This window comes from Calypte anna, chromosome 10 (assembly GCF_003957555.1).
Source record: "Calypte anna isolate BGI_N300 chromosome 10, bCalAnn1_v1.p, whole genome shotgun sequence".
Taxonomy (NCBI): Eukaryota; Metazoa; Chordata; class Aves; order Apodiformes; family Trochilidae; genus Calypte; species Calypte anna.
This window is the reverse complement of record NC_044256.1, coordinates 11,098,705-11,117,852: the sequence shown is the minus strand read 5'-3', so window position 1 is coordinate 11,117,852 and position 19,148 is coordinate 11,098,705. Positions and strand designations below refer to the sequence as shown.

The window sequence follows — 19,148 nt, the reverse complement described above, 5'->3', positions numbered from 1 at the left end:
CAGCATCACAGCCATCTTAACACCACGTTACGTAACAACGTTTGGGGGTGAAGAGCAACTCTAAAAAAAATACAAAGGGATTACGTAGATTGATCCAAGAGATAAAATTTTTATAAAGTTGGACAAATTGTTAAATAGCACAATTAACATAAGTTGGGAAAGATGAAATATTTTTTAAAAAGGTTAAAAGTAGGAAGCTCTAGCAAGATTGCGCTGTTGAGACAGTTTAAGGTAGTTTAAGGTAGTTTAAGCTCTGTCCAATTCAGATGCAGGATTACTTACTTTTTCCTCTGACTTGGCCATTCCTCACAAGAACCTCTATCAAGGAGAAATCTGCTTCTTGTATTAATAACATGCTTAAGAGTTTGCTCCAGGATATCCTTTGCATATTTCTTTTACAGAGGTACTTCAGTCTAAATTACTTTTTTCCCCTTGCCATGATTAAGGAATGCTGATAAAATATGATCAATCGAGCTGCAAATACATCATGCTTGATTTCTGTGACTGCCCAGGCACCAGACATACTGTCTTGTGAACCAGAGGAACGTTCCCTGAGGTGTACGGAGCACACGTCTTTCGGCAGCACCGGCTTGCAGACTCGCTGACTTTACCCACGAGAATTACACACCAGTTAAAACCAGGACAGCAAAATCAATAAAAGAAACGTCACAGGAGCTGTTCCAAACCTCACGTCTTTATATTCCCCTCCTGTAAATGGCAGCGACCTGGTCACTCACGGCTCCGAGCGGCTGGGCCCGGCCTGGCTGTACTGAGGGCCGGCGGCGGCGGCGGGGCCCGGACCCTGATCCGCCTCACAGCGGGGACCTGCGCTCAAGACGGACGTGCGACGTTTTTAGATTTATGCCTCTAAATAAATCACAGATTTTTTTTTAATTTTATGTTCCCGATAATTTCAAGGGCACTGAAACTCCCCCGACACCGCCCCAGAGGAGAGCGGGCCCGCAATGCACCTGCCGCCCTCACACGCTGAGGGCAGAAGCGCCGCGTACGCGACGGTCTGGCACGGGGAGAAGAACACTGCTCCGCGCCCCGTTTAACTTTGACCAATTCGTTCAAGTCACGGCATCGTTTGTTTTCCGGTGGGCGCAACACGGCCCGGAAAGCCACCGGGAAGGGGACACCCGACAGCACGGCCACAAGTCGGAACGGAACCGTCTCCACTCGGCGCGGCCTGGGCCCGCCCGGCTTCCGTCCCAGATGATCCCTCCCCGCCTCCCCCGCCCCGCCGCCGTTCCCCCTCCCCTCCCCGCCCCCGGCCGTGGCGTAGCCGGGCTCGGTTTCCGTGATAGCTGCGAACGGGGCAACGCCGCTCCGGGTGCGTGCGGGAGCCCGGCGCTGGAAGCGAACGCCATGGAGGAGGTGGCGGCTCGAACTCTCCGCCGTCCTTATTAGAGCCGCCGCCCAGCCCAGCTGGAGCCATGGACAAAGCCGACAAGGTGCGGGGGGGGCGGGCTCGGCGCTGAGCGGAGCCGTAAACAGCTGCGGCGGGAGGGGGCAGGGACGCCCCGGCGCCGCGGTGAGGGAGGGGGCGAGCGGCGGGGAGGGAAGGGAAGAGGAACGGGAACGCAGCGCAACAGAACACAACACAACGGAGCGCAGCGCTGGGGCGGCGGCCCGGTTCTGTCAGACCCGCGTCCGTCAGGCCCGTCCCGTCAGGCAGCGGCCCCGAGCGGAGGAGCAGGGCGCGGCCCGCGGCCTGCCGAGGCTGGCGGTGCGGGGGGAACCGGGACCGGTCGTGAAGGGAGGGGGCTGCCGTACCTCCCCGCTGAAGGAAGGCTCCCAGGGGCGTTTTCAAGGCTGGGAGCGGGAGCTCGGCGTGTGCTGGCCGGGTTGGTAAGGCGGGCTCCGGGTTGCCGGGGCGGCAGGCGGGGCGCCGGGCTCCCCCGGGGGTGGCAGTCAGAGCCTGACCCCAGCCCCGCCGAGACTGGGCTTGCTCCGTCTGGGAAGCCTTGGGCATCTCCCCTTGCTGTTGGCAAAAGGATGTAAAGCTCCATTTTGGCCTTCTCCCTCCTCTTCCTTCAGGCTTTGTTGTAAGCCTATGGAATAAGTGCATTTAGTGACATTAAATTTGAACCTGTCTCGTCAGTAGAACAGGCTTCTGGAGAACTTCGCAGCGTGAGAGACATGTTGGTCTTGTTGAAATACTGTGAATACCGGGTTTGGGTTGAAGTTTTCAGTGTTAGGACATGGCTGATGGCCTCGGCTGGTTACCTGTTTGGGAAAGAGTTAGATATAGCTCACTAATTCAACAAGTTGTTATTTTTTTCGGCGTTTAGCTTGGTGTTGTCAAGGTAATCGGTTTGTGTTGTTCTGAAGACCCTTCAGGCTGTAGGTATGGAGAAATTTAAGCTGGCACTTATAAGTCCATATGATTTGTTACATATATGCAATAAAATGTTTCATCATCGGGAGGTGAAAGATGTATCTGAAGTGGATGTTATGATCCATAACAACCTGATCATAGTTTCAAGCTTGTACTTCAGAGGAATGCATTGAAAATTCAAAAATTATTGCACCTTTTTTGTAGTTTCTAGCTTTGGCATGTGCAGGGGTTCTAATATCAGGGTTACTAAAATAATACAAGCTCCTGGAACAAAGTAGATATTGATAGAATACACACTATAAAGATAAAGTGCTTTTTATTTTGAACGTGTGTCTGAGAAAGTTAGTGAGCAGTGTATCTTATTACAGCGTGGCTCCCACTGTCTCTGTCTTATCAGGCCTTCTGGGGTGATAATGATTTGAAACTCCCTTTTTTTGTGCTTTCTTATTTGCCTTTATGTAGGAAAGCTGACGTGGTTCTGTGAAATTTACATTATATTACATTACATTACTAGTCTGGTCTGCTTTCTGTTTTAAAATCTTGGGGATTGTTGTGTGGTTTTTCACCCCCCCACTTTGGTTCATCTCTCATTAGTACTGCACTACAGTTTGAAATATTTATTCCTTGTTGTTCTAACTCTTCTTTCCAGAGGTTCACACACATGCCTTATCAAACCCTTCTCATTTCATTGGAAATAGTTCATGAAAGCTGAGAATCATAGTGTTATTCACGGTGTAAAGTGATGACTTCTTGTGATTGTCTTAACTAAGTGCAGTATTTTAACTTGGAAGTGCAGTTGAGCTCTTTGAAGCAGGAACCATCTTCTTGTTTGTTGTTTGCAGCATATCTAGTCCTGTTGGTTCCTTATCCCTCTAGGCTTCTAGGCAAATAATTAATGCCTGGTGAGTTTGTAAAATGATTCAAGTATCTTGCTGCTTTTGTCTTCTCATTATACAGAAGCATCTTGATTAGGAGTTCTCTAAATGTTTTGGTTTTTAAACCTTTTGTGCTGCAAGAGTTGAATGTAATCTCCTTTACCAGTGTAGTGTTTGGTAAGGCTACATCAGATTTGGGTGCAGTCCTATGTTTTCTTTGATTTAGGTTGGTTTCTGCACCTGTACTGCATGGCATCTGGTAAATAAATATTAAGGTATGCAGATGTCTGTTAACAGTACTTAACATTTTCTCCCCATCCCCCCAGAATGCTTTCTTAGCCACCATATGGTAATTGTACAAGCTGATGGGAATAACTACTGTAGAATTAGAATATGAGGGAGCAGGAATGTTGTGTTACATTTAAAATATATTATTTCATGAACAAAGGGGGATGGTGAATGCTTTTGATGGGGAATGTCTTTGAAGAGAACTTTGGGGTGTTGGTACAGTAAATCAATACAAGATGTCATGTACCAAGAACATTTGGACCCCTAAATGGCAAAAAGATGTCATTTGATTGCCCTCCTGATTTCTGTTACTTATATTTTGATATGGCTTTGCTTGTTATAATGCTGTCAGTGTTATTTTTGGGTGCTTATGTAGAAGAAAATATAATGAAGCTGTTTAAAAACAATCATGATAGGATATGTTAAGATTTTTGTGGTGGCTGTGGAAGTTCACTTTTGTCTACACTAGAACTAAAACTGTTCCCACTAGAAAGTGAATTGGTTTCAGCAGTGAAGTGTAGGCTATTTTCCTGTATGAGAGCAAAAAGCTCAGTATGTGACCTCTGGTACTTCTTATTGAAGTTGGTTGTGGTAGAAAACTAAAGAGAAAACTTCCCTCCTCAAAGGTACTGCTGTGCTTTGATTTCTTTTAAGTGTTATACATTTGCCGTGCCTCATGATTAAGAGATTTGGTTCCATTAGTGCAATTGAGAAATCAGGTGAAATTGCAAAATCAATCACCTGTGTTTTGTATTAGTATTGCTTAAAGACAGGCTGTTCTGCTTGGCTCTACTATTCTTGACCATTCAACAGTTGGCTTGATAACATATTTGCTGGAGTAGTAGATTTTGATCAATGTTCTATGTTGTTTATCCTGTCCAGTTTTTTTAAGTGTTTCTTACCCTTGACAGAATTTTCAGCTGAGACAAACCAGAAAGGGTCAATTTTCCTGTGCTATATGTTTTGCATGTTGCTGTCTTTAGAACCTTGAAAGTGCAGAAGAATTTGGGTTTTGTAGGAGTTTTGTATAATGTTCTTAATAAAACATTCTCCAGTGACTTAAAGTATTATTGATTTAATGTGAACACTAACTTTTTGATCACAAATTTATTGGTCACTGACTTGTTTATGGAGATGAGGAAGCTGATTGACACAGATGATTTGTATTAACACTTTTTAGTATGTAGGCTACAAAGCACTCAAATGTTACTACAAATGGTACTTGATAGTGTGAGTTTAGAAGTCTGTATGTACTGTTGAATGGGTAAACTAGATAGGTGAAGAGAATCCAATTGGCAGCTTTTACCTTTGAACAAACTTTGTATTTTATTTTTCCTCCTTTTTTTCTAGAGTATTCTAGTTTTGAGTTTAAATGTGCCAGTTGCTTTTTTTATCTACAGATACAGAAAAATTGTATTACTTATCTCTGTTATATTCTGAGCTTGGCACTTTTCTTCTGTGAAAGGGAGGACAATTATGTATCGTTCCCTTATTATGAGCCAGGGGAAAAGGGAAAGACTGACATTGCAGTGTATTTTCTTTAAGTGTTGTATTGAATATCATGTTCAATCTAAATAGGGAGGATTGAATTTTGTGCTTTGTTCAATGGCCTGCTGCTGGTGTTTCCAGTTGGACTGCATATTTACCATTCCTGAAGTATCTGCCACTTAGCAGCTAATTATAGAAACAATGACTTCCATATTTGTAAAGTTTTCTTAAAATAGATTAAATGTGACCTGTCTTATTATTAAAATTTTAAATTGCAAAATCAAAAATTCAAAAGCAGGATTACTTTAAAAAAAAAAAAGTAATTTGAGCTGTGTTTTTATCCTAAATTTATGACGAGACTTCTTTTTTCCAAACTTGGAGAAAGTAAAACAGCTGATTTTATTGTCACCCTCTGATATGTGGCATGTGTCTTATTTTCTCACTCTGTAAATGGTAAGATTGACAGCCAAGTGTTTTTTCCAAGAGGCCAAGCTGACAGAGACCTTATTTAATGTAAAATGCTGAATGACATTAAACTACAATGAACAAAAACTTTTCTAAGATTAAGCATACAGTGCTATAGCTGTAGGACAAAGTTTACCAGTCTGTTCCTGCTTGTGTCATCTTCTGTCTTTGCAGCTGTTGAATACTACAGTAGCTTTTATATAGGAAACAAAGGGTCACTTCAGTATATATGCTGTCTTGAAAGAGTTGTAATTGTTGGGCTGAAATATGTAATGATCTATTGCAAAACAGTTTGTAAATTGAAACTAGGAATATTTACAAAAGAGACTTCTCTATAAATATTGGTTTATTTTGAAGGAGTGTGCTTCTATTAATAGGCAGCTGATTGAAAATCTGATGTTTCAGCCTAGCTTAAATTTATACTTGGAATCGAGCTTGGTTATCAAAGGTCAGTTTCAATAAAAGCTTTGTTTAGCTTTGTGATGTGAAAGGTTGAATAAACATGAATAAGTTGCACTCCAAAATAGAATTAGGCTTGGTCTTGCAATATTTGCAATGTTTGCCTTCAGATTGCCTGATCAAAAACATATTACTTGGTCTTAACTATTTAATGTCCGACTCTGCATTTACTGATGTTGAGATGGGTTCAGGCTAGAGTAAATCTAAATGGCTGGAGAGCAACTGGAGCATAAATTAGTATTACAAGTGCATTTCTGTAAGGAATAGGAAAAGTGTAGGAGGCCTCCCCCAAATTCTTCAGCTTTTGAGAAATCTTTGTCTTGTTTTGTTTGCCTGTGGTTACAAACCAGTGGCAGGATCAGTCCTGTGTCTTTATTATACCACTATGGGTAGGCTAAGTATGTTATGAGCTGTAGAGAAAACAATAATTAAATATATCAGCCGATTGCTCTGTCATAGGAATAGTTAATTGTTACCTGTATAAGAGAGTGGGCTACAGGAAAGGAAACATTAAAGTTATACTTCTAGTTTGGACATCTCTGACTTGTTTTAACCTAGCAAAACCAAGCAGAATAATTCAAGTGAAATTTTTCTAAATTTGTTAAGTTACCTGATACCAGAGTTTTGTGGTTTTGTGTTGATTTTTTTATTAAAAAAAACAACCAACAACTAAAAAAGAACCCTACACAAAACTCCAACAAAGTAACAAACAAGCAAAGCACAACAAAAACACACACACACACACACACCTCAAAAGTTGTAAAATCCTATTATTTTTTTTCTGAAAACATGTGAATAAATCAAATTTTATCCAGAATACTTGGATAGAAAAGTAAGGTAGAGATTATCTTCACGAATAACAAGAAATACTTTGCTATGGCAGCCTTGCTTATGGGATTCATTCAGCCCCTGTTTTGATCAGTTACATCTCATTTTTCTAATGGCTGATGTGAAAGACTCCTCTCTCATTGTACTGATACTGAATGATGATGTAGTACAGTAGGACAAAAGTCATTGTAATGAAACCATTCTGCAAGTGACTTGCTGTTAAGGAATGATTTTTGTAGTTCCGCATCAATATCCCAGAATAGCATAGGGGAAGAGCAGGCAGCCAAACAGGAAAGACCTTTAAAAGAGAGAATCGTGTCCCAACCTGAATGACAAATAAAATGTTTTGATTATTTCCCAGCCAGCACTAGAGTGGTTTATAATTAGTGTCTTGGCTAAAGTTCACTTGGTGTGTTGTTGGGAGATGGTGACCAGCAGATTAGGACTAGTTGGTTGAAAATGTTCAGGGCTTCATTGAATATCCCCTGTGGGTAAAGCACTCATCCTAGTTTGTTGAATTTTCTATGGGTGAGCCACTCTTGGTGTCTCCCCTTAGATTTTATGCCATCGAGTTTGTAAGGCAGCCAGAGCACAATCTATTCTCACACAAATATTTTTGCCTGGCATTCTTGGAGTAGCATGAAAAAACCCTCTTTGTTTTCAGGGAAGGATTTGAGTGCTGCTATTTGTCATTTATTACCTGATTGCTGTACATCAGTGCTTGACAGGGTTTTTTTGTTTGTTTTAATGAATGTGTTTTTCCCCATATTGCTGTGTATTGAGTTGATTCCCTCAGTGTTTTGCAGAGGAGAGGTGATTCCCTCAGCTGCTGAGGGATGTGCCCAAGCCCAGAGGTTAAGCTCTGGGTAGAGCAGTTTGATTTGTTGCTGCTGCAGCTGTACCATAGCTGTGCCTCTGTGACTTCAGGAGCTGAAAAAAAGATTTAAAGTAGAAGGAGAGAACATTCACCTAGTACCTAATGATCGAAAAATGCATTTAATAGTTGCACTGTAATGTATACCTTGATGCATAGCAGGTAGTGGACTTTTTGTATTGGTGCTTGTAGCCCTAAGATGTTTCAGAACAGTAATTTTAACCACTTTTCTTGACAGGTATACTGCATGCACCTTGTCACCTGCTAAGACATACTTTTCCCCCTACCTGCCACTCAAGTTCCACTTTTATCCTTTTATTAATCTTTTAGGTGTTTTGTTTTTGTTTTTTTAAGTTCTGTTAAAATTTCTAATCTCTTAACACTGCAATTTTATCTGTAAATGACTGGTGTTCTTACTACATAAGCATGTAAAAGCAGAGGCTCATTTTGCTTGAAAGAACATTTGTGCTTTCCCAGCACACTTTGAGAAGTCACAGAATCACAGAATCAGATGGGCTGGAAATCATCAACTTGAGATCATCAAGTCCAATCCTTGATCCGCTGCCACTGCGGTTACCAGACCATGGCTCTGAGTGCCACATCCAGTCTCCTTAAAAACCTCCAGGGACAGAGAACACAGAGGAGGTTCTCAAGAAATAATTGAAAATAATTGTGGACTCTATATGTCATGTTTTTTGCTGCCCTGCTCCACATTTTTTGAGTTCCCAGATAAACAATAAACAGTTATGGCTTTGGTACTGTGGCTTGCAGAGTATCCTACCATCAAAGTTGTTAAGGATATAACTTTGATCTCAATACTTGCAGACATCCTGCAGGCAGTGATCTCCTATCCTAAACAATGTTCCACTTAGAAAGCTTCCTCCTGTGTTTGTGGAGCTCATTTTTAGTTAGGCTTACAGTATTTGGAAAAAGTGAGTGTTGTTCAAGTAGAAATTATTTGGTGAACTGATGTTTACAGGAAACGGCTAATGGTGCAATTTGTGTTAATTCTGCATGAAGTCTCATGAAAGGAGTATGAATTGACAATTATGTAATGAAAGGGTAAAAATTATATTGGCTGCAGACACTTTGTATATGCCTGCGTTTTAGTAGGAAGAGTTTGATTCCACTTGTGTAAGTCATCCAGATATCTGCTGCAGAATGTCTGTCTCCTCAGTTTGAGTGTCATATTTGGAGTTGAAAATAATGCATTGAGCAAAACTTTAATTTTTGAAATGGGCAGAGAATCCTCATATTGCAATCATAAGTAATACATGCTGAAAATAATTATATGTTATAAAAATATAATGCATCAGTCACTGGTTGTTATGATGATTTGGTAGTGAATGTAATACTCATTAAAGATAGGGAACTTTTAGTCTCAGCTGTGGGGTTTTTTTTTCCTCTCCTCTTTCCAAGAGTACATGACAGCAAAGTACTTAACAGTTGGTTTTCAACTCATTTGGTGAATTACAGTGTAACTCATGGTCTTAGTAATTTACTTGATTATGATTCTACCTTTTACTCAGTAATTACATTTTCTTGTATGTAAGTGTGTCAGACTAACTAAACAAAGATCCAGCACTCTGCATGAGTGGGTCTTGCCCTCACTTTTCCAGTCTGAGACATTGAAGTACCTACTCACCAAGTAAAAGTGGCTTTTATTACTGACTGAACAACTGCATTTTCAAAACATTTTTGGACTTGCCCCTCCCATTTCCTCCACCCCCATGCTGCTAACTAAATATGGGATCTTATTTAACACCCAAAAAAAAATAAAAAACGGGGCTTTTAAAATAACTTTCTAGATTCAGATATTGGACAGTAGAGCTGCCTCTGGGTGGGTTGGGGATTTGACACTGAGCAAGGACATGGACTGAGAAGTGTGTGGCAGATGTGGGGCTACTTGCTATATTTTTATAGCTCATATTGTTTAATTTTTCAGCTTATGTGGAGGTCCTGCAGGTAGTGGCAAAGTGAAAAAGACTGTGCTCAGCACATCAAACCCTCTGGCTCTCCTTCTCATAAAATAAGAGCATGTACTTGTACAGATTATTTGTTGGCATTGGAATGTTTTCTTGGACAAATGGAAGGAAAAGTTTCTGGAGTCCTTGTCTGCTTTAGAGAGAATTATCTTAGAAATTGGTATTCAATGAAATACTAATTTGAGACAAAGAAAAATAAGAGATACTTTTGGAAATGGAACTTGGAATATAGAATATAATACAAGTATACCTTGTATCTGCATTTGTCTTATTGAATAGAGCACATTCATTGTTTAAGCATAAGATCCAGCTGTTCTGTACATAACCAGAAGTATGTGTAAAATCTCCTTATGAAGTTTTGAGAATGCTTTCAGGATGAGGGGAGATACCTTCCTTTGAAAGCACAGTTCAACACTTATTTCTGTTTCGTCTTCATGGCAAAATGTACTTAACACACAAAATATTCTTAACACTTTAAAATGTTGAAATTGTGCATATGAAATGTGTGTGTGTTTCTTTTATGGTGCAACACTTATTTTAGCATTCAACTTGTGTTTTGCTCCTGGAAAGAAATCTTTTATAATTGCCTATGAATGTGGTCAATTTTGTAGAGCAGGCCAGGCATTACCACCTATTCCATATGGTGGTTTCACTTCTCAAAGCCTACACAGCTGTGCTCCACCTACAATGCTAATTTGACTTCTTTCTGTGCTTAGACTGGTGCATCCTCTGCAAGATCTGAACTTTGGTCCCTTTTAAATTAATTAGTGTTTATATTGCACTTTGAAAATGTAAATGTTAAGAAAAATGCTAAGTGTTGGTCTGTGTTACACCTTGTGTTAATTGGGTGGATGAATGTTTTCTACTGCGCCTCTTTCAGTTTATTCCAGAAATCCTGTAGTTTTCTGCTATTTGTGGTAATTACCATACAGCTTTATGAATCTAAACTTCTCAGATAATTTTTAATCGTATTTAATGATGATACTGTCTTTTTTTTTAAGAATGTCAAGCTCTCAGCTGAAGTAGAACCATTTATTCCTCAGAAGAAGGGTTCAGAAACACTGATGATACCAATGGCGCTCCCTAATGACAGTGGAGGAATTAATGGCATGGAACCAACTCCCATCCCTAGCTACTTGATCACTTGCTATCCATTTGTACAGGAAAACCAATCCAATAGGTAATAACTGGCTGTGGTCTTTGTGGAAGATGGGCTATTTTAAAATTAATTTAAGCTTCTGATATACCTGAGTCAGTGACTGTTGACTGTATGTTCATTTTGTTTGCTGTATTTAAACTTCTGACCCTTGATGGCTGGGGATGAAGTTTCTCTCTCTTTTTGTACTTAGTTCCTTCCCTCTGCTTGTCTTTATTCATATTCTTTGCTGCCTTTCATTCCCTGGCTGCAGAGGTCTGGTGCAAATCTCTCTCAAAGTCACCTCCTGTGCTCTCACATCTTCCAAGGCAGTCAGAAGATCTGTCTCTGAATCTCTGATGCTGAAGGAAGATTCCAAGTGTCCAACTTGGATCCTGCCATGGCTAAACAGTATGCAGCTGACACTTGGTATTGAGTGTAGCTGTACTTAGTTTTCTTTGCACAATCAGTTATAGTACATGGAGCTTGGGACCTCTTTCTTCTAACCTAAGTATGTTGTTCACTGAATACACAACTGCAATGTTGATTATTTTGTGTTGAAGACATAAGTAGTTATTGCTGTTTGGTTTTGAAAAATGTGCCCAATGTTTGCTTAGGACAGCACTTTAGTACTGCTGTGCTTGAATGGCTAAGAACAAAAGTAATGCTCTAGCAATTGCCTGCTGCAAATCTGTAAAATATCCCAAATTTTTAGTTTTCCTATTCTTTTTTCTCCAGTATTTGGGCTTCTGTGTAGATGGTCTTGTGGGGGTTTGAAGAGAAATAGAATGGGGTGCATAGTTTTCCAGGGGGTTGTCTTGTAGTATGTTGTGTCACAAATAAACACAGGAAGAAGTCTCCACACTTGGTGTCAGTGGTAAGTTTGTAATGCTTGTTTTCCTGAGAGCTTCTTGAGGCCTGCATTTTCATAGAAATTTTGAAGCTCTCATTTATTGAATGTTGCTGTTCCACACATCTGCTATCTTGCCTCATGCAAGCTTAAGTATATACTTAGGTTATATATGTCTAAAACAGTGAAACTGTAATGGCTCTGATGTACTTGTCAAAGGAAATACCTACATTTTATTTCTAAGCTTAATATTAGAAATTTAATAAATCTATGCAAGTGTGAGATCAACAAAGATAGCTCTTTTGCACTTAAGTATAGTGTGAGCTCGTGAATCATTTAATTGCCATCTTTAAGAAGCCCTAATAAATTTGAGTTGTGCAGTTACTAAAAGCTATTAGCTCACGAAACAAAGGAGTTGTGGTTGTTTTTTTTTAAGGGGGTGGTAGAGGTCTGAATCTCCTCGACAGGAAAAAACTGACTGAGCAGTTGTCTGTGGTTTTGATTTTACAGACAGTTTCCATTATACAACAACGACATCAGATGGCAGCAACCCAACCCGAATCCTGCAGGACCATACCTTGCTTATCCTATAATATCTGCACAACCACCTGTTTCTACGGAGTATACATATTACCAGCTGATGCCAGCACCATGTGCTCAGGTCATGGGTTTCTATCATCCTTTCCCTACCCCATATTCTGCACCCTTTCCAACAGCAAATGCTGTAAATACAGTCACTACAGAATGCACTGAACGTCCCAACCCATCAGGCCAGGTCTTCCAGTTATCCAGTCAGCGGAGCAGAAGCAGCAACAGGGGACCAGTCATTCAAAAAGTAAGTCTGTTTTTTAGTAGGATAAGTAGAACTGTATAAAGAAATATATTTGCACAGGAAGCACACATTTCATTTGAACAAGAGTAGGTATGTCAGCAGTATCAGTGGAAGGAAAGGTGGGCTGAAGAGGTGTTAATTGGAATGTAGCAAAGCTCTGCCTACAGAGGTGTTTTGTTGTAACATACTTGGAGAGTTTATAAAGCCTATTTATGACATGGGAAACTTCCTTCCACTGCCTCTCAGCTAGTTTGGTCTGAGATGAGAAGTACTTCATTAGAGCATGAAGTACATCCATACTTTCTCTACCTTTTTTGATATTTCTACATCATAATCAGCAGTTCATGTAGAAAAAACTGAGAGACATTAACAAATATTGCTATGAATATTTCCCTTAATTTCGTCTTGCAACATGTTGCTTCTGTAGAGAGCATTGGAACTTTTAATTGCTTTGTTTTATTACAACTATGAAGTCAAATCATTTGACTGGTCTGTATATTTGGCTGATCTTTTAAAACAGCAACAGCAGTTACAGACGCACATAAAAAATAAACGTCCTCCAGTGAAAAATGTTGCCACTCAAAAGGAGACAAGTTCATCAGGTCCTGAGAACAGATCAAAGATTGTTTTGTTGGTTGATGCATCACAGCAAACAGGTAATTTCTTTCTTGTGTTCTGAATGTTCAAAAGAGCTAGTACTACATGTCACCCAGTCTTCCCTGAAAGAAGATTGGCCTGGTCTGGATGTGGCTTTTAAGAGAAATCTTGGCAGATCAAAAAGATAATAAAGAAAAGGTGCTGATGGTTGCAGAGAACTACTCAATATGTCACATTAGAACATTGAAATTATATGATACTCCTGTAGAGACATTGCCACTATCAAAACCAGACTCTTTGTGAAGGAGCTGATTATTAATAGTTGAGCCTAGAATTAATTGGTTAAAATTCAGTGCTGGTTTTAACTTGATTAAAAGGATATTGTTGTCATGTACAAAGACTTGGATTTTTTTCCATTTTTTTTTTTTATCCGATTTTTTCATGCCTTTTAACAATTTGCTCACAAGTGATTCTATTTTCATTGTTTCTTGTAGATTTTCCTTCAGACATAGCTAATAAATCACTTTCTGAGAGTGCCTCTACAATGCCCTGGAAATCCAAAGGCAGGCGCAGAAGAACTTCTCACCCTGCTGCAGAGTCCTCCAGTGAGCAGGGTGCCAGTGAAGCAGACATTGACAGTGACAGTGGCTATTGTAGTCCTAAGCATGGCAATAACCAGGCTGCAGCCATGACTTCAAGAAATACAGATTCTTGTGCAATGAATGTATGTAAACATAAGTCAATAACTCAACTTTGTTACAGACTTAAAGGGGGGGAAAAATACTGAAAGATTTTTTTTTTCTGTTTCAGGTTGTGGAGCCATCCATAAATACAAGTAAGCATTGCCTTAGCTGGTGAGCTACTTAAAAATTGGCTGGGTCACTTTGGTATTTTTGCTTCACATCTTTCTAGGAGCTCTCACACCAATTCCAGCATGCTACTCGTAACTGATCAATACTTCTGAATATGTGTCTTTCCTGTGATTTCCATGACCTCCACCAAGACCCCCTGTTACTTGTTGAATGAAAAAGTATCTATCACTAATGATCTATCAACAGCTGCCTTTCTTCTAAGAATTAAAAAAGCTAAAGACTCCAATGGAAGTACTCAGACAAAGCTGTGCTTCTGTTGTATTTTATCCTGAAGCTTCTTTACCCTATTGGACTGCAGTTTGTACCTAGATAGTATGAGAGCCAAAGAGTTATCATTCTCTATTTGAGAAGTACTGATACTTTTTTAGAAGCTTTAAAGAAGTACTGAAACATGAACAAATACTTTAATTAGTCTGGTAGTAGTGGGTAATGCTAGTGGCTATTATTTGAGAATGGATGAAAACTGTTATCAAAGTGAACCTGAGAGTTCCTTTGTCTGACTGCTTTGTAGTGATCAGTTGTTGGCAATTTGAATATCTATCATCTGACTCTTCCATGAAGGTAATTCTGCTAGCTTATAGAAATAGCTACAGAATTAAATATCGTCAGAGGAGAATTAAACTTTGAGAGAACTTAATTTGAATCAAAATTGTGTTGCAGACACTGGTGGCATCTGTATTGTTATGATGCTTTCTGTCACACCAATTCATTTTTTCATAGCTGACACTTTTCTTTCAGATGGTGTAAATTGGACTAATGTAAATTCCCAGGCAACTCAAAAGAAACCTTGGGTTGAAAAAACTCAGATGTTTTCTAGGGGTGGAAGGCAAGCTGAGCAAAGAAATAGTTCACAGGTAAGTTGTTAATGGTTCTAAAATTAAGTATTCTCTTTCTTGTGATATGTGCAAATAAACAATTTGAAATGTATTATTAAATAGGCAAACAGAGAATAATAAATGATAACTGTAAATGAGAAGTGTTTCTTGAGCTAGCACTATATCATAAATTTATAAATAAAAAAAAAATCATGTACTTGGCAATGTTCTGCCTCGGGCCTGATCGTTGTAGGAATATACTTAGGAAAAAAATACATATATGAAAGTAAGTTCTGAAGAAAAGAGACAACAAGGGTTTAGAAAAGTCAGTTAAGTTTTTGACCCATTCACACTTTAGAAGAAAAGAAATAATCTCAAACTTGCTTTAGAAAGTTTTTAATATGATGGTAAACTAGAATTCTGTGATCTCCTTCCTGTTGTCTTTGAAACTTTCTTTTTAAAATTTACGTAAGCATATCAAATTATTTAGCGTTCCTACTACTAATAAATGAATTTAAGTTGTTCTATGCTAAAACTTGTAGAATGTTTCTGTAAAACTTCCTTCAAGTGGAACAGGATTTCTATAACGAGTATGTGGTGAGAAGGTGGCCCTCCCAATTTTGGTAGTCTGATTTTATTAGGGTGGAGTTGCAGAGGTGGACAGAGAAGACTGAAGCATCTGGCTTTGCCCAGTCGTAGGTTTTGCTTTATTCCATTTACTGTAGACAAGAATTAACTAAAGTAGGAGCTTTATCATATATGTATTGTATGTGCAGATCTTTGAGCTAGCTTCTTATGTCTAGATTTTTAAGTGGAATTATTAATTTGTTTTGAATCTTACCATTTGGTATCTGTGGGTTTATTAGAGAAAGAAGCTCACTGTTCATTGTATCTGGCAGTGTAGCTGTTCTGAATCTTTGTATAATCTGTAGTCAAATTAGAGGCTTTTAGAAGTCACTATGGCACTGGGAGAGTAGGAAGAACCAGATTTCCTTTCATCTAGTCCCAGTGTAGACTCTAAATCTGGCAGTTATTTTAGATACTTAGAAACAAAGCTGACACCAAGAATTTTAAATTAGGTTTCCCCAGCCAAATTCACTGTTCCTCAAGGCAGAATTGTCCTAGAAACTATTCTTCTTTGAAACTAAATTTGTACCAAGTCTGTAGGAAGTTTTCTGGAGAAATACATTAGTATGAGAGATACAGAATATCACATTCAAGTTGTGCCTTTTTTCAGCCCACCAGTCTTGCACATGAATTTCTAACAACCTTTCACTTAATGAACAGATGAATTTTTACACCACTTATATACTGAGCTCTCTGGTCCTTAGGGAGCTCTTTTCCCGTGCTCTGTCTTAAAACACATACTGAGAAGGGAATAATTGCATGCAGAGTAATCATGCAGTGAGAGAAAGTTCTTTTGATCATGGTTACAGTTTCTCAGAATTCGTGTCTGAGTTACATAGAATACATAGTTACAGAGCAGCTCTTAGGTTTGGCTAAAGGTACTTTTATATTTTTGAATTAGAAATTTAGAGATTAATGTATAGGGATATTTAGCTTGGGTCAGGGGGGAATTACCAGATACTGTCTGTAGAAAATGCTTCTACACCTTTAAAAAAAGAAAACAACCAAACCTGCCCCACCCTCCCAAAAAACCCAAACCAAACACCTGTACCTTCTTAAGGCAATCGCAGTCACGTTTGTTGTTTTTGTTACTTGCAGTCCAGTTTCAGATGCAGAGACCACAGCACATCTTCAGAACGGAGGCAGAATTTGCAAAAAAGACACGAAAATCCTCTACCTGCAAGTCAGTCAGGTAGAACAGAGCAGAGTCCTGAACCTCTGTATTTTGAGGTAATGTTGCATGAGAACTGTTGCTGTGCTATAGTGATGCAAGTTGTGTGTGGAATAAGTAGCTTCAACAGCAAGAAGTTGCAAACCATCTGACTCCAAGATACACATATACGATGGTGTGCTAATTTAATTATATAATGCTTTCATTGTGAATGTATAAAGACTTGTATTTGGATGTTGTGTGAATGAAAGTGTGAGAATTTAGAGCCATCTGTGACTGACAAATACAATAAGCAACTTTTGTGCAACTTTTTCTGTTCACTTGTGAACAAAACTTACTGTAATCACTGGTTTAACCCTCCTCCCCCCTAATTGTAATTGGATTTCTTTCGTTTAAAACATAACAATTTCTTTTTGAAAGGTTATTCAGATAATTGTAACTTTTCATAATTTTCTATTTGTGTCACTTTTAAGTCCTTCTAGCTTATGTAGGACTTGAGGATTTGATTCATTGATACTTTAAATGTGACATTTTGTTCTGTTCTCCCCATTTTAAAATTTTTGTATTGTTTAGGATGAAGATGAATTTCCAGAGTTAACTAGTGACAATGGCAAAAGTAGTAACATTCAGCAAAAGATTTCACCCAAAGTAGTAAGTAATTGCTTTTTTTTTTTTTTTTTTTGCAAGGCATTTTTAAGTTAAATTTTAAGACTCCTTAATTTTTATGGCTTCTTACAAACCTCTGCTTCAATACTTACAAAGTGATGATTGTGATGTTTTCAGGGAATTTGCACCACCAGTTTTGGAGTGCTAAAGAATTACAATTATAATAAGTAGTGCTGAGAACCCATCTTAAAGCCTGCTGGATTTTTGTCTGCTCTGTTACTGAGTGAACTGTTAGATACATGGTAGACACTAAGAATCATGGAGTTATCTGAGGTTGGAAGAGACTCAAAGATCAAGTCCATCTGCCTGTTTTACCATCTCACTGATGGCTTCTCACGAGTTCTCTGTATTTTGAAGTCACATGCTAAATTTTGGGGGAACAGTAGATGCAACAGGATTTCTGAGACTAAAATTGGTTTTAAGGGTTGCCTACCTTACTTCATGTTAATACATCAATTACATCATGGTAATTCTTTCTGACTCAAAGGGCTTGCACTCAGACTGATGCTTTGATGCAGACTCTTCTGAAAATTAAGTCTTCATATATGTAGTAAGGCTGCTGGCATTTAAAAATAGCCACAGCTTGTGTAGTTCATTCTGAAATGAAAATAAACAAGACTTTATCGGCTTTAAGGCTGTAGAAACAAGTGTCAGCAAGATGCTCTTTCAGTACCTGATCTACTTAAATACTTTGTTGCTTAACAGTGCATAAAGACGACTTAATCTATTTGGCTGCTTTCCAGGAAAGTCCTACACAAATCCTTCAGGGGGGAAAACAAACACTCCCTTACTTAGTAATCAGTCTGGGAAACCTTCTGTGAAGGCATAATTCGATATAAATATAATAACCTACCCATAAAAAATGAAATAAATGTAAGTTTCTAGTTTTACTGACTTCCTGTGTCATCTAGCTGTACTTGGTAATTGAAGTGTCACACTGCTGACCAAAGGTACTGTTCATTTTGTTTCTGGACTCCCAGTTTTCCTAAGGTCTTTAATTTTTAAATCCTAGTTGGATGACTTACCTGAAAATTCTCCAATCAATATAGTCCAAACTCCAATTCCCATTACCACCTCTGTACCAAAGCGGGCAAAAAGTCAGAAGAAGAAGGCCTTGGCAGCAGCACTTGCAACAGCTCAAGAGTATTCAGAGATAAGCATGGAACAGAAAAAACTCCAGGTGTGTAGTGCAGCCCTCCTCAGTAGCTGGTAAAGAGGAGTATCTGTTATCTGTTGATCCTCCTAATACTGTAACTGCAAGAATCATTTTGTAAAGGATGTTTTGCAGGCACTATTTCTGTATGTTTCTCAACATGCAATGTTTGTGTTATAGGAGGCTTTATCAAAAGCAGCTGGGAAGAAGAGCAAGACCCCTGTTCAGTTGGATCTGGGAGACATGTTGGCAGCTCTTGAAAAGCAGCAGCAAGCAATGAAAGCTCGTCAGATCACCAACACCAGGCCTCTCTCATACACAGGTATTTATCATGTGCTTGACTCTCATCACATGCACTTTTTGACAAAATAAATGTGACTGATATGAGAATCTTAAATGTACTTTTTCTATTAAGTTTTATTTTTTGAATATAATAGTAACAGAAACCTGAGAAGACTTTCTTAATTTCTAAAAAAGTCTACCTATATTGTCTTCTTCTGACTGGAGTATGCAATGGTGTAAGTCCACGTAGAACTCAGGACAAACTTCTCTTAAAAGGCCGACTGTTCAAAACTCAGGATTCATGCCTTGACAGTAATTAAGTGCTGAAATGAACATGTGAAAAGAAGTGTAGCAGCTCAAACCAAAGATCTACTGCAAATACTTACATAATTCTCCTTGAAAGCAACTTAGAGAGGATACCTCTGACTGATACCCTGTGCTTCCCTGGGGTATTTTTCTTACATTCTCAAACCAGATTTGTTCAAGCTATCCATCACTTCTCTCACATACTCCTAGTGTCCTTAAGGTCCAGTGGCTGTGAA

General features: G+C 39.1%; 1 protein-coding gene across 1 annotated transcript in view; it reads left to right on the top strand.

Moving 5' to 3' along the window:
* The first annotated feature begins 1,258 nt into the window (after positions 1-1,258).
* Positions 1,259-19,148, top strand: part of SECISBP2L (SECIS binding protein 2 like) — a 29,321-nt gene continuing 11,431 nt past the window's right edge. The window contains exons 1-11 of the mRNA XM_030457066.1: positions 1,259-1,457; positions 10,608-10,786; positions 12,102-12,426; positions 12,944-13,079; positions 13,515-13,744; positions 13,831-13,855; positions 14,631-14,746; positions 16,433-16,564; positions 17,079-17,156; positions 18,184-18,351; positions 18,505-18,646. Coding sequence (XP_030312926.1) covers positions 1,440-1,457; positions 10,608-10,786; positions 12,102-12,426; positions 12,944-13,079; positions 13,515-13,744; positions 13,831-13,855; positions 14,631-14,746; positions 16,433-16,564; positions 17,079-17,156; positions 18,184-18,351; positions 18,505-18,646 — 1,549 coding nt within the window. The 5' untranslated portion in view covers positions 1,259-1,439. The remainder of the gene's footprint in view (positions 1,458-10,607; positions 10,787-12,101; positions 12,427-12,943; positions 13,080-13,514; positions 13,745-13,830; positions 13,856-14,630; positions 14,747-16,432; positions 16,565-17,078; positions 17,157-18,183; positions 18,352-18,504; positions 18,647-19,148) is intronic.